The following is a 14922-nucleotide window of genomic DNA, read 5'->3' on the forward strand; positions in this document are numbered from 1 at the left end:
AACAACTAAATGCACGTTAGGATGGACCCATATAATATTCAGCTGATATTAAAGTAGGCCCATCAAATCAATCACACTATGACACTATAGTAATTAAACATCCTGATCTTGGCCATTTTTAAATTTATTCAAGGCTTAAGGTTTATAAAAGAGCTTTTTTTTCAATGACAATTATATCTTTAAATCATAGAAGAGCTTTTTTTCTTTTCGTTGTCAAGTAATTACATATTGTTATTGTCTAGTTATTTGTTATCTTTGTCAAACTTTTTTTGCTCACCTCTTCTTTAGGGACTGGAGGAGGTTATGTCTGATCGAAAAAAAAAACAAATTAACTCAAAAAGGAAGAGTGAACAAATTATGTTGGCAATTTGTGTTCATGAAAAAAATTGGAAATGCTCTTCCATGGAGCATTGGGGCAAGAGAGTCTACTATAGTTGGTAATTATTGGTAAAAGTTTGGTGAAAAGTCAGAGTATATGATCGCAGAATAATTATAGCTATTTTTTATTGAATGTAATACTTTATTTTATCTGAATAAGTTCATACTATAAGATGTTGATGAGATTTGAATTCCTAATCTGGATGCACAAAATGAAATTTCAAGGCACAATCTTCCTCCACTTTGAAAATTGATGAAATTACACACATAAGTATCAATGCTATTTCTACTTCTATAGTGTATCACATTATGAATTTACACGTTAATTTAAAAGACCTGAACAAGTATGTTTGTGGTTAAAAAAATTGTAGAACGGGTATGTTTGACTTTGTGGTTAACAAAATTAAGTCAGGTGATGTCAAAGTCAGAGAATCCAAGTTGAGTTTGGCATTCTATAAACATCAAGTTTGTGGATTTAAGATTCACACCATTCTCATTATATTTTTTTATACAAATATTCTTAAATCGAGTGGTCACATCGAGATATTTGAAAAGACATTGCTTGATGAAAATCAGGCTCATCTTGTGCATAACTTCACATTTGTTTATCATTCGAAGAAAACTTAATAATTGTATTGCGCTTCAGGAGTTGAAGAGGATCACTGTGCATTATGCAAGAAATACCAAAGACCGTGGAACACATCAATTGAAAGATCACTATGTGCTTCCATGAATGGAAAAGCGCCCCATAATCCATTCCATAGATTTGATAGAAAACATTGGATATGTATGGCTATGTCAATTCATGGCCTATTTAAAATGTTGGGAATAAAGTAATATTTTGAGCTATGTTTAAAAGTTTGAGAAGAAACTCATGTTGTTTTGAAGGCTTGGTATTTGGCTCAAAAGTTGGTATCCATAGTTTCCTTTATCAATGGAGCGATGAATGACAAACGGAGTAACATAAGAAGATGAACGATATTCGATAATCTTAAAGAGTCAATTCCTTCACTTCCCTTGTATGTTTTTAAATATCTTCCCTTATTTTTGGATGGGGTTGTGCATGGTGCTTTATGGTGGTTGTCTAGTTGTGGCTCGGTGTTTATGTGTTGCATAATTGGGTCCCAATAACTGATTCATCCTAGATAGGATGATAGTTATTTAAGTTCATAACATGTTAAAATGTGTTGAGCAATATTGTGCGTCCGAAAGAATACATTCTTTCAGCAATGATGGAAGATATAAAAGTGGTGATATGTTGAATTGTCAAACTTAGAAATGGACACAATCGATTAATAAAATCGGGGCGAACCATGACTTTGAGTGGTCGAATACAAATCTTGGGCGGTCATAAAAAGTAGGCTGCCTGGACTTGCGCATGACCCGACCTTTCGGCACCGGCCCCACTGCAACACCCATGACTGGAGGAGGCAACGACTCCAAGGTTTCCCGCCAAAAACAGACAGCTCTCTAACCAACAAACCACCCCACTCTTTCTCGAAACCAGTGTCCTATACGCACGCCATACGCTGTATATTGTATCCTTATACACTCATCTCCTTTTCCTTTAATCTCACTGTTTCTCCCACTTTCCCTCTTCTCTTTATAAATCCCACCCCTCCACTCTCACACTTGGAGATCCTCTTTTTCCAACTCTTGATCTCTCTCTCTCTCTCTCAATTTCATATTACTTACTTTCATATTCTCTTCAAATCAAACACAAGTGGAGGAGCAGGAGGAGGAGTAGTGGACCTTTGCTTTCTTGATTTTGATTTTAATTTTAATTGGCTGATTTCATGGAAGAGCAACTGCAACCTTCGGTGAAATTCGCAGAGCACGTCGTCACCACCAACAAGCTCATCACCAATCCACCGAGAGCCGCCGCCAAACTCCGCCGCAAAGTCGTCCGATTCTTCCTCGTCGACGCCGACGCCACCGATTCCTCCGGCGACGAGTCCGACGCCCCCGTCCACAGAGTCCGCCGCCACGTCGAGGAGATCACCTTCAACGCGCCGGCGCCGGCGAGCAAGAAGCGGAGGCGGAGCCCCGACGCGCCTCGCCGCGGGAAGTTCCGCGGCGTGAGGCAGCGGCCGTGGGGGAGGTGGGCCGCCGAGATCCGCGACCCGGCCCAGGGAAAACGGGTCTGGCTGGGGACCTACGACACGCCGGAGGAAGCCGCCACCGTCTACGACAGGGCCGCCGTCAGGCTGAAGGGCGCGGCCGCCGTCATCAATTTCCCTGAGCCGCCGCACGCTCTAACGGAGTCCTTGACGGAGAGTGACGGCGTTTCTTCGGGGAAGGACGCCGCTCTGTCGCCGACGTCGGTGCTCCGCTGCGAGGATTTCACGGCGTTTGACGATGGCCTCGGCGCTGACTTCGGGTTTGACCTGGACTGGACGTTGAGTTTGCCGGTGAAATTCGGGGCGGAGGAATTCGGCGAGTTTGACTTTGATGACTTCATTAATGAGCTAAGATGACGTCAGCGTGTCGGGAGCTTGATTGGCGCGCGCGAGCAAGTTGGCGGGAATGCTCGTGGACTTTTCAACGATGAGTGTGTATTTTATTTATTATTAATAGCCGTACACGTATTATTATACACGGCGATTTTGTGCGAGGACGATTTTTGGGATTTTAGGTGTAGAATTTATGGTGGAGAATTTGTGATACTATTGTTTATTGTAAGTAAAATTATGGGTAGCATATCAAAATTTGAACTAGTAAAAAAAGTTTGTACCTAAAGTAGTTGAGTTTTTGTCGAGTGAAAAAAGTTTGTATAAGTCTCAACGCATATTTATTGACTTGGAGAAGATCGAATATGAGTCCGACATTAAATTGAAATATCCAATTTAACACTGGCTCTATATAATTTGTTATTGTTAAATCTTGCCACGCCTTTTAATAACTAAGTGGAGCCAATAATCATGTTAGTATTGGGTAGCATAGTGAAGAAGATGCCAAAGAATGATTGCTGGTCTCAAGTATAATGTTCTAATCTTGAAAAGTCTCGAAATATGCATTTGAATAAAATATGTACAAGTTGTTGAATATGATGTGATGAGTTCCATTTGAATAGTTTCAAATCATTCTACACGCTTGTCTGGACATATCCTCTCACGGTTTCGCACCGAAGCCAACGAACACGTCTAGTCTATGCTATTTATTCTTAGCCTGCCTTATCACATGTGTTTAAGTTAAATTGCGTTTTCCTTTTTTTTCCCTTTCTATATTTTTCCCTTTTTCTAACTCAGTAGTACATTTAATTTAGATGATTAATCGATTGAGAGATACTCATTTTCTTCTTTTTTTTAATGAATTTATATTTGGAAAGTTTCTCATTCTCTTTGAATTTCGATGAATATAACGTGCTGAGCAAGTTTTTTAAATTACTAATAGAAATTAATATTTTATTATCTATATATTATAGGTCGATATGTACATGGTGTTATTTGCACAACGTAGTACTTTACCGGGTAATTAATTTAAATTATTGGTTGAAATAACTACAACAATGCTAGGGTGTTACTTATTAATTGGGTCATTTAATTCTAATAACTAGGCTGTGGAATTGTGTTTCCACTATAGATTAATACTGCATGTATCAATATCATTATATATGTATCAAAACTTAACAATTAACATGATACTATAGAGAGGTAATTATACCTAAAAATACAATTTTTGGCCTAGATTTGGTTTTGCACATGGTTAAGTCATAAGTGATTGAAATGTCTACATGGCTTAAACAATTGATACTAATTAAACGATGTAGTTAGATGTATATGCTATACGTAGAAGTATTATAATGATAGTAATATTAATTTATTAGGTGAGAGTATGAGACGCTTGGCCAAATCTAGTGATATATTTTGTGCTGCTGTTAGGCCTGTGACAATGGGAAGTTGAAACTACAACAGTATATATTTAGAATATGGATATATATATTATTTGAAATTATGTGGAAAATGTCGTAGTTCATGTGATGGGAGACAATGGACAAAGCGAAATTGCGTGGTTTCTACTTAGTTTCGTGGTTGAATGAATCTTGGTCCCTCTACTTTGGTGTATGGCTTATTTGAATTTTATATTGAAAATTAGTTGACACGTGTTTGAAAATATACCGAGTACTCACCACTAGCGTTAGTTTTACTTCTAAATTCAAATAATAAATCACGTTAGTAAGTCAATGTTGTATTCACTCGATCCTTAATTAAATGCATTTGGATAATTTATTGCAAACCAAATAGAGTATTATATTATGGGATCCGTTGTATGATTGTTGTTTGCTGGCGTGGCGCCATTGTCTTCCTTTCTTCTTTTAGGATTAATTGATTAGTAGAATTGTAGAAGACTAATGGGGACTTAATACTTTAATAAATAATTTTATTATATAAATGGCCGTATTTGTCTATTGGTCAATGCTTTGTTGGACAATTTATGGAGTACTATATTTTTTCGTAATGTTATGGCCGAATATTTCCAAAGTTTTCCATACTTTCATTATATACTATGTGGAGTCGTGGACCAAAATATGGGGAAGAAAAAGATTAATTTGTTCATTCTACTATCCGAATAATTTCCTTAAAGTCCCCTTTCCATGTCACATATTCTACGAGTAAGCATACCCTCTTGTTACATTAATAGTTTTTATTTCATTAATTCAAGAAAAATACTCCTAATGAAAGAAATAAACTCATGGCTTCCAATCTGTCTGCCAAGTCCTTATGGGTGCCTTTTGGTAAGACAGATTTTAATCAAACTGGCATGCTCACTTCGCCTAGACAAGTTTTGAATAAAGTTTGCATAAATGAATAAACATTTATTCAGCCCAAAAAACTTCATTGTACTCCAAAGTGGCAAAAAAAATCCCACTTGGATACACCTATCAATCACAAAAATAAAATCTATCTTTAATCACTGTATCTTTAATCACTGTATCTTGATGTGGAATATTAATACTCCTATCAATCACAAAAATAAAATCTAATTAAAATAGATCTAAGTGCAAAAACAAACACGTCAAATTCATGGTATTATAATTACACGAATCGAGTGTGAGTGAGAAAGCCCGGCCGCTGCGGAATGCGGGCCAAAATTAATGGGTGCCAAGTAGATATTTAAATCCAGAAAATAATAAAATAAAATAAAATTAATTGAATGGGGCCAATGGTTGGTGACCAAATAGCCAGCTATGAAAAGAACCACACAAAGCCGCCTCCCACTTATATTTAAAATCTCATGCCACCACACACTAAATAAAACTTATATTTAAGATATTTTTCCTTTTCAATGCACTAATACTTCTTAAGGTCGTCGTTATTGATATATTTTACTTTTAGTGCGCAATATATAAACTTATTTGATACTTCAGGCGCACGTCTAAGTGTCTGTATGTGTACACGTGTATTTTACAATATACAAAATTCACTTGTTATTTTAAAATGTTTTAAATATTCTACTAGTTCAGAATCTCATCATACCGTAGATGATTTACATGGAACAGGTGTTATCACTTGCGGTAGTAAGAAGATATTTTTCACAATTTATAGGAATTTAATAAATCTCTTTAAATCGTTTTTATTGAGTAAAGTTTTTATGATGATGTTAAAATAGTGAGGAAGAGCAAATATCAAGACACAAATTTAGTAAGGAGAAAATTCTCACTTCTAAAAATTTAACTAATCAAATCATAGTACTCCATATTTTTAAAAATTATACTCCAATAAAGTTTTAAAATATGGATCTTGATCACACCATGTAGATTTGCCAGTGTTGTTAATAGTAGAGATTGGGGTGAATATCGGTTGTTGGCAAGACTTAAAGTACTTGTAATTTTATTATCAAACTGGAGATTGTTATGATAGTATAATGTTTACCGAATCAAAATGGCCATACGAGCAAGACATGTATCATTATTGTGACATATGATTTCCGAGCACAAATTTTATTGTTTCGGGCTCTTTCCTATCCTTTTTCAGTTGTAGTTAATTTTCATTTTATGATACCGTTACTGTATGATTTATCATATATGTACAAACAATTTGCCTTCACAATTTGAATACATCCATTGATATAAATTCTAGATTCAACAAATTTTCTCCTCGCATTCTTCTATGTATATCTTCCCATGTGTTTATTTTCAAAACTAACTACTTTGAGATGAAATGCATCGTTGAAATGGCGCTTGACTTTGGAAGAGGCTTCAAATTTATTTGTACACTAGTTTTAATTTAATTAGTTGCCGTGTGAACTGGGGAATGGGGCACTGCTGAATAGCATGTTTGCCTTTTTTTTAAAAAGGAAAAATAAGCATGTTTAGCTTTAGTAGTTATAAGGTGGTGCCTTTTGTTTAATTTAATTATAAAGTAACCCAATGCAGGGGCGGACACACGTTCATAGAGGGTAGGGCTTAAGCCCTTACCCAATTTTTCTTTTCAAGTTTTTTGCTTTTGTTAAAATTTTTAAAACTTTTGAAATGTATATTCAGCCCTGCCAAACTGGAGTCGTTTAAGACTAAATCATCAGAAATTTTATGGTGAGAAGGGGCTGAACAATCAACTGAATCAAGATATCAAAAATTGGAGAGAATGGGATGAAGAACAGTGGTTAATATCGAGGTAGTTTAAGAAAGAAGATGATATAATTAAATACATTAATACTACTAAACAATTAATATGATTATATTATTATAAAATTTCTTGTAAAACGTGTCAAGATGTTGTGCTGCTTTACACGTCGGTTCATTTATTGGCTGTTGATTTAAATTACATGTGCAGCAATTTCTTAAATTCAGTATATTTGTTTGAAATATACTACTATGAATTTCGTTAACTACTATTGTGTTAGACTTTTACTTTTATTTAGGAGTGTTAACTAAATTTCAATTTATTAACTTAGTTTCCAATTTTAATGAATTCAATAAATTTTATATTTTCTTCACCACTACAACTTTTTCGTGAATCATAATTTATTAATGTTATAGTTGGCCACCGATATGTAAAACGCAAGAACAACAAAGAAATGGACACACAGATTTTACGTGGTTCGATCTTTCGATCTACGTCCACGGGCGAGGAAGAAGGTATCTTTATTGATGATGATTTGAAGATTACAACGATGAAGAATACAACTCTCAAAACTTCACACTTGCCTCTAATCTCACTTTTTTTCTCCAAAAGCTAATCAAGCAAATGAAAACAAGAATTGATTCGTGTCAGTTACTATGCACACACACTCTGCTTGTGCATGCATCTGATCTCTCCTTTATATATGGAGAATGCACGCTCCTTCAACGGCGAGCTATTCCAGCTGCAACGGCATCCCAACTGATTCAACCGTTGCCTTCAAATCATGTCCGTCGATCTTGATGGTCTCTGATGAACGACCCAGATGATGCGTGGTTACTTTTATCAATCTCCACCTTAACCACGCCATCAACTCCACCTTCTTCCCAGTCTGGTCCCCCTTCACTATTCTCGGAGACCCACCAGCTCCAAGCAATACTTGAATTTTAGAGCTGGCAAGGGCTTGGTTAGCATGTCTGCGGCATTGTGATCAGTTGACTCTTTCCTCATCCTGACTTCTCCCTTCTGCACTTCATCTCTTACAAAATGGAGCTTCACGTCAATATGTTTAGACCTTTCATGAAACACTTGGTGCTTTGCAAGGGCTAATGCACTACTACTGTCACAGAAAATGTCCATTGTTCCTTGCTCTTCACCAAAATCCCTCAGAATTCCCTTGAGCCATTTTGCTTCCTTCACTGCCTCGGTTATGGCAATATATTCAGCCTTCGTCGTTGATAAGGCTACTACATGATGCAAACCCGACTTCCAGCTAACTGCAGTCCCATATAGGTTGAAAACAAAACTAGTTTGGGATCTCCTATTGTCTCTATTTGAAGCAAAATCTGAGTCACAGAAACCAACGAGTGCCCCATCTTGCTGATCACCTTCTGTCTTATATACCAACCCGTAGTCTTCTGCACCCTTTAGATATCTGAGCAGCCACTTTAAGGCACTCCAATGTTCTCTACCATGATCAGACATGAAGCGGCTTGTGACACATATGGCTTGTGCTAGATCCGGCCTTGTACACAGCATTGTGTACATGATGCTGCCTATGATGTTAGCATAGGGAATCTTACTTAGCTCCCTTCTTTCACCATCACTCTTTGGCCTCTGGTCCATGCTGAGCCTGAAATGAGCTGCCAAAGGGGTGCTCACAGCCTTTGCATTATTCATTTGATACCTCAGCAACAATCTCTTGATATAATCAGATTGGATCAACCTCAACTCCCTTTGCTCTTTGTTTCTGACTATATCCATTCCAAGTATCCTCCTACCCTCTCCCAAGTCTTTCATGTCAAACCTTGTTTCAAGTTCTGCCTTCACTTTGATTACTTCAGTATCACTTGCAGCTGCTACTAATATATCATCCACGTAGAGGAGAAGAAACACAACTGCAGCTCCATCCCTTTCTTTTATGAATACACAGCTATCAAAATCTGATTTCCTGAATCCCATAGCAGTAATATGTTCATCAAACTTGAGGTACCGCTGTCTGCTACTTTGCTTCAACCCGTACAGACTTTTCTTTAGCAAACAAACCATACCTTCACTTCCCGGGACTTCAAAGCCCTCTGGTTGATGCATGTAAATGGTTTCCTCCAACTCTTCATGGAGAAAGGCTTCTTCACATCTAGCTGATGCAAGACCCAACCATTTTTAGCAACTAAAGCCAGCAAAATCCTGATTGAAGTGTGCTTAACAACAGGTGAGAAAACCTCGTTGAAGTCCACCCCTTCTTCTTGAGTGAAACCTCTAGCCACAAGCCTTGCTTTGAATCTGATTTTCTCAGTCTCCCCTACTTCAATCTTCTTCTTATAAATCCATTTGCAGCTGATTATCTTCTGAGTCATGGGATTTTTTTACCAATATCCAGGTCCAGTTCTTCATCAAGCTTTCAATCTCCTCTTTCATGGCTTTGAGCCATTCTCCACTTTCTTTGTTTCTGATGGCCTCTGCGTAGCTAGAGGGTTCAGCATATTCAATAACCTCAGCTACACACAGAGTAAAAAAGCTCATCTCATAGTCACTAAATCTGGTAGGCTTTCTGATTTCTCTTCTAACTCTATCTCTAGCCAACTTGTATTCACTACCTATCTGTGTTGGTGCTTCTGAGCCATCAGTATTAGGATCAAAGTTACCTGGCTCAGTAGCTCCACCTCCATCTGATGTTCCACCTTTACCAAGATTTGGACTCATCTCAGCAACTCCACATCCATCAGAAATCTCCTGCTCAGAAGTCCCAGCCACATCAGTTCTTTGGCTAGAGTCTATGGGACCATCAGTACTCAGAAAAGGCATATTCTTTTCATCAAAGACCACATCCCGGCTGATGATTATCTTATGATTCCCCGTTTCTGTGCACCATAGTCTATACCCCTTTACTCCATGTTGATAGTCAACCATCACACACTTAAGAGCCCTAGGATTGAGCTTGCCTTGCTTACAATGGGCATAGGCTCTGCAGCCAAAAACCTTGAATGCCCTGTAGTTGTTATCTCTCCCATACCATCTTGCATTCGGTATTTCATTTCCTATTGCTGATGAAGGTGAATTGTTGATTAAAACGGCTGCTGTAGACACTGCATCTCCCCAGAAGTTCTTGGGAAGGCCAGATGATCCCAGCATGCACCTAACCCTCTCCAAGAGACTCCTATTCATCCTCTCAGCCACTCCATTCTGCTGTGGGTTGGCTGGAACTGTTCTGTGCCTGGTGATCCCATTACTCTTGCAGAAAACCTCAAATTCATTTGATAAGAACTCAAGGCCATTATCAGTCCGCAAGCACTTCAACGTTTTCCAGCTTTGAGCTTCATTTCCTGACTCCATTCCTTGAATTTCTCAAAAGCTTGTGACTTATCCTTCAGTATGAATACTCGAACCTTTCTTGAATAGTCATTAATGATGGACAAAAAATACTTTCCTCCTCCCAAGGTCAGAGGTGTTGCAGTCCCCCACAAATCTGCATAAGCATAATCCAATATCTGTGTGGATGAATGTGTACCAGCCTCATAAGGTAGCTTCTTGCTTTTTCCCAAGACACAATGCTCACATATGTTTGGCCTTGAAGGATCATCTACCCGAACCAACCCTTTTCTGATGAGCTCCTTCAAACCAGTCTCACCAATGTGTCCTAGCCTCTTGTGCCATCTCTCAAAGCCAACCTTTTCTGCTATATTCAAAGATCCAACTATAGCCTCAGCCTCCAGATAATATAAGCTATTCTTTCTCTTGGCTCTCAACACATCAACACCATCCTTTGAAACAATCATCTGCCCATTCTCAGAAATTATCTTGAACCCTTTTGACTCCAGAACACCAACTGATATAAGATTCCTTTTGATGCTTGGAATGTACCTCACTTAAGTGATGATCTTGACTGCACCGTTGTTGGTCTTGAGCCTGATGTCTCCAACTCCCTTTACTGCACAGACTTGATCATTGCCAAGCATCACTGACCCGGTTGCTTCAAGAAAATTCTCAAACCAGTCCCTGCAAGAGCTGATATGGAAACTACACCCGGAATCCATGATCCAAGCCCTCTCGATCTCTCTTCCTATGATGTTCATAACCTGAGCCGGTTCTTCCTCCAGGGCTAAATCAGCTTGGTTCTGAGAAATTTCAGTCTGCTTCTTCTTCCTAGAGAAGCAGTCTTTCTTGAGATGCCCGGGTTTTTTGCAATAATGACAGCTCCTTGTCTCCTTCCCCCCATCATGCTGCTTCTGTTGTTGAGGGGGTTTAAATGATCCCGACCATTTCTTCTTCTTTCCCTTGAAGCCTTTCACATTCAGAGCTTGATTGCCATTGCTCTCACTTGATGCAGATGAGTTCTTTTCCAGCTCCTTTGAGCGAAGAGCACATTGAACTTCCTCATAGGTAATCCCAGATTCTGCATTTCTGCCGAATAACATTGCATCCTTGAGGTGCTGATAGGATTTAGGCAAAGCATTCAGAAGCATGATGGCCTTATCCTCATTCTTCATCGGGCCATCAACATTTTCTAAATCGTCAAGATTCTTATTAAAATCATATATCTGTTCTGCGAAAGATCGATCTTCAAGAATCTTGTATGAGAACAGACATTACTTCATGTATAGGCGGTTGGCGAGAGACTTGGTCATGTACATGTCCTCGAGCTTCGTCCATACCCCAAGCGCCGTGGTCTCCTTCGCAACCTCGCGCAACACCTTGTCAGTGAGGTTGAGAACAATAGCGATGTGTGCTTTCTTGGCAATTTCAACCTTATTCTTCACAGCCTTTTCATCGAGATCTTTCTTCTCCTTTCCTTTCGAATCATCCGGTGCAATGGCTTCATCAAGCCCTTGCTGAATCACCAGAGCTCTCATTTTGATCTGCCACAAAGCAAAATCGTTCTTCCCCGAGAACTTCTCCGCTTCGAATCTCGCCGTCGCCATCGATAACCAATCGGATCTGAAACCCTTCCCACAGACGGCGCCACTTGTTATAGTTGGCCACCGATTTGTAAAACGCAAGAACAACAAAGAAATGGACACACGGATTTTATGTGGTTCGATCTTTCGATCTACGTCCACGGGCGAGGAAGAAGGTATCTTTATTGATGATGATTTGAAGATTACAACGATGATGAATACAACTCTCAAAACTTCACACTTGCCTCTAATCTCACTTTTTTCTCCAAAAGCTAATCAAGCAAATGAAAACAAGAATTGATTCGTGTCAGTTACTATGCACACACACTCTGCTTGTGCATGCATCTGATCTCTCCTTTATATATGGAGAATGCACGCTCCTTCAACGGCGAGCTATTCCAGCTGCAACGACATCCCAACTGATTCAACCGTTGCCTTCAAATCATGTCCGTCGATCTTGGTGGTCTCTGATGAACGACCCAGATGATGCGTGGTTACTTTTATCAATTAAGTACTATTATTTCAATTTTCTTTGCAAATAATCCATTGAACTCAAAATTTGTTTTCTTAGTGACTTTAAACCATGAGATACAATTTTCTCTTTTTTTTAAGTTTAATTATGCAAAAATATTTTGTATTATTTTTGCTATATATTATCATAGAAAACATTACATTTGTTTTCAAAAAATTATCTAATTTTTTATTTTGGTATGTCCACAAAAGTTAGTGTTTTTTTTGTTTATGAAATATTTTCACTAATTTTCTCTTTCTCTCATGCACTTTACCCACCATTTCTTTTTATCTCTGCTATGTTACTAATACGCGTTAAAAGTTATTCCGTCCACAAATAAGACCATTTTTAATTTCTCGTATAGTTCTACTTTTAAGTAAAGCCCTTACTAACATAAATTTCTGCGTCCGCCCCTGACCCAATGTATGATTAATAGAGATTTGCACTCGATTATCTTACCCTATTGTGCTATTAGCCAAGTTTTGCAAATACAAATATATATGTGACTCTTTTCTCTAAAGCTAGTAGTCAATGCTTATCAGTTCTTTTATAGTGATACAAACGTTTGGCATATGCATGATTGGAAAGTGGCCAAAGTCTTAATATTTTGTGTTGTAGAATACTTGGTTTCGAGAGTGAATGAACGAGTGAGAATAATGTTTTTCATTTTATATTGATAAGGGGTAACCTTGTAATTACACAATCAAAGTTCTAAAACATCTCAAAATGTTGTCGTTTGACGTCTTTCTTTCAAAAAAATTTATACAATGACCCTAAGAGCATCCGCAACGCCACCGCCGTCCGCGCCGCTGGAACGGATGTGTCTCGCCGCCACGCCAGCGAGCAGCTGACGTATCGCGCGGTGATTGGTTAACGGCATAGCCGTTGCCTTTAGATGTTTTTTTTAATTTTAAATCGGTTTTTAATTTAAAAAAGCGATAAAAAATACTATAAAAAAAATTCACTTCCCAACAAAATTATAACCGTTTATTAACGTTTTTTACACTTTTTTTATTTTTTTTATTTTTTCCCCCAAAAAATACACATTTTCATCTATAAATACCCCCACTTTCACACCCAAATATTCACATCAAACTACATAATTCTCATCTTCATTCTCCAATATCCATTCTCATCTTCATTCTCCCATATCCATTTTCATCTTCATTCTCTCATACCCTAACAATGTCCGGCCAAGGCGATGACAACCCGCCCTCTCACGGTTGGAACCCCGAATGGTTTGGTGCACAACCGTTTCCTAGTCCGGAAACGGAATATTCGGCCCTTCCTCTCATCCAAGATTCGGTCTTTCCAGGTGGCTACCGGCCATACCCAATAGACGACCAAGGTGCCTCCGAAGGGCGATACGGGTGGACACCGGAGCCTAGGCCGACTGCCCCCTCCCAAACTCCGTCGGCTCCTACTCGTAGCGGTGTCCGAACACCGTACACTCCGGCGGAGATGGATAAATTGTTCAAGGCGTACTTCGAAATCTCCGAAGATGCGGCGGTTGGCACGAACCAATCCGGCAATCACTTTTGGTGGCGCGTCTCTCGCCGGTACAATGCAAACCGGCCGCCGGGAACGATCAAGCGCAACGAGAGTATGGTGCGCAACTGCATCGACCGAGCCAACGAAGAAATTGGCAAGTTCAATCGCTGTTTCCTCCAGGAGTCGCGGAATGTCGGGAGCGGCCGGAGCGAGGTCGACATCATCACTGCCGCGCTGAGCACCTACCAATCCTTGAACGGTAAGTCGTTCAAGTACCTCAACGTTTGGCAGGAAACGCGGTTCCACCCGAGGTATATGGGAGGCGTAACATCCTCCTCGAGCGGCTCCTCCAAACGGTCAAGGTCGGTATCCCTATCCGACTCCGGCTCCGAAGAAGTGGCTAGCCAACTCGCCGGAGCTAACTTGGGTAGCCCCGACGCCGGACCAAGCGGTTCCCAACGCCGACCGCAAGGAAGGAAGAAGGCGGCGGCCGACCGCCGGTGCTCCGCGACTCTGTCGGCCCCCGCCCCCGAACCCGAACCCGCACCCTATGTTCCACCTCCACCCCCCGAACAACTCGTTGTGGGCCCTTTTGGCCCAACTCAATATGGCCGATAGGTCAACTATGACCCCCACGCAACTTCAAACGCACGAGGACATGATATTGGGTCTCAAAAAACAATTAGGGTTGGTGCCGCCGGATGCGTAGTCTTCATCGGGTAATATTAGCCAATAATCTTGTAATTTTTAATTTTTAGGAGTTTAATTATGTAATTTTTAATTTTTAGTATTTTAATTATGTAATTTTTAATTTTTAGGGTTTTAATTATGTAATTTTTAATTTTTAGGATTTTAATTACGTTTTTTTTATTTTATTTGTAATTTATAATATTTATTGTGGTTTTTTAATGAATTTTAGTATTATGGAAATGTTTTTGTGTAATTGAATTTTAAATTAATTGTGCTCGTCCTTGCGGAAGAACACATTTGTGGGTGTTGTGCTCTTGCCAGAGAGCAGGCAGAAAAAGTGGGGTCGGGCCCACAACCATGCCGCTGGCAAGAGCACGGTTGTGGATGCTCTAAGGAA

At 39.3% G+C, this 14922-nt stretch overlaps 1 protein-coding gene across 1 annotated transcript; it reads left to right on the forward strand.

The window, feature by feature from the left end:
- Positions 1–1982: 1982 nt before the first annotated feature.
- Positions 1983–3155, forward strand: LOC121745453 (pathogenesis-related genes transcriptional activator PTI6-like). The gene has a single exon (XM_042139368.1). It carries the CDS (start codon positions 2175–2177, stop codon positions 2853–2855), a length of 681 nt encoding a protein of 226 aa, XP_041995302.1. The 5' UTR covers positions 1983–2174; the 3' UTR covers positions 2856–3155.
- The last annotated feature ends 11767 nt before the right edge of the window (positions 3156–14922 follow it).

This window comes from Salvia splendens, chromosome 8 (genome assembly GCF_004379255.2).
Source record: "Salvia splendens isolate huo1 chromosome 8, SspV2, whole genome shotgun sequence".
Lineage (NCBI taxonomy): Eukaryota > Viridiplantae > Streptophyta > Magnoliopsida > Lamiales > Lamiaceae > Salvia > Salvia splendens.

Bases quoted from the DNA above. Each gene is read 5' to 3' on its own strand.
- LOC121745453 (XM_042139368.1), top strand. From the start codon at position 2,175: ATGGAAGAGCAACTGCAACCTTCGGTGAAATTCGCAGAGCACGTCGTC.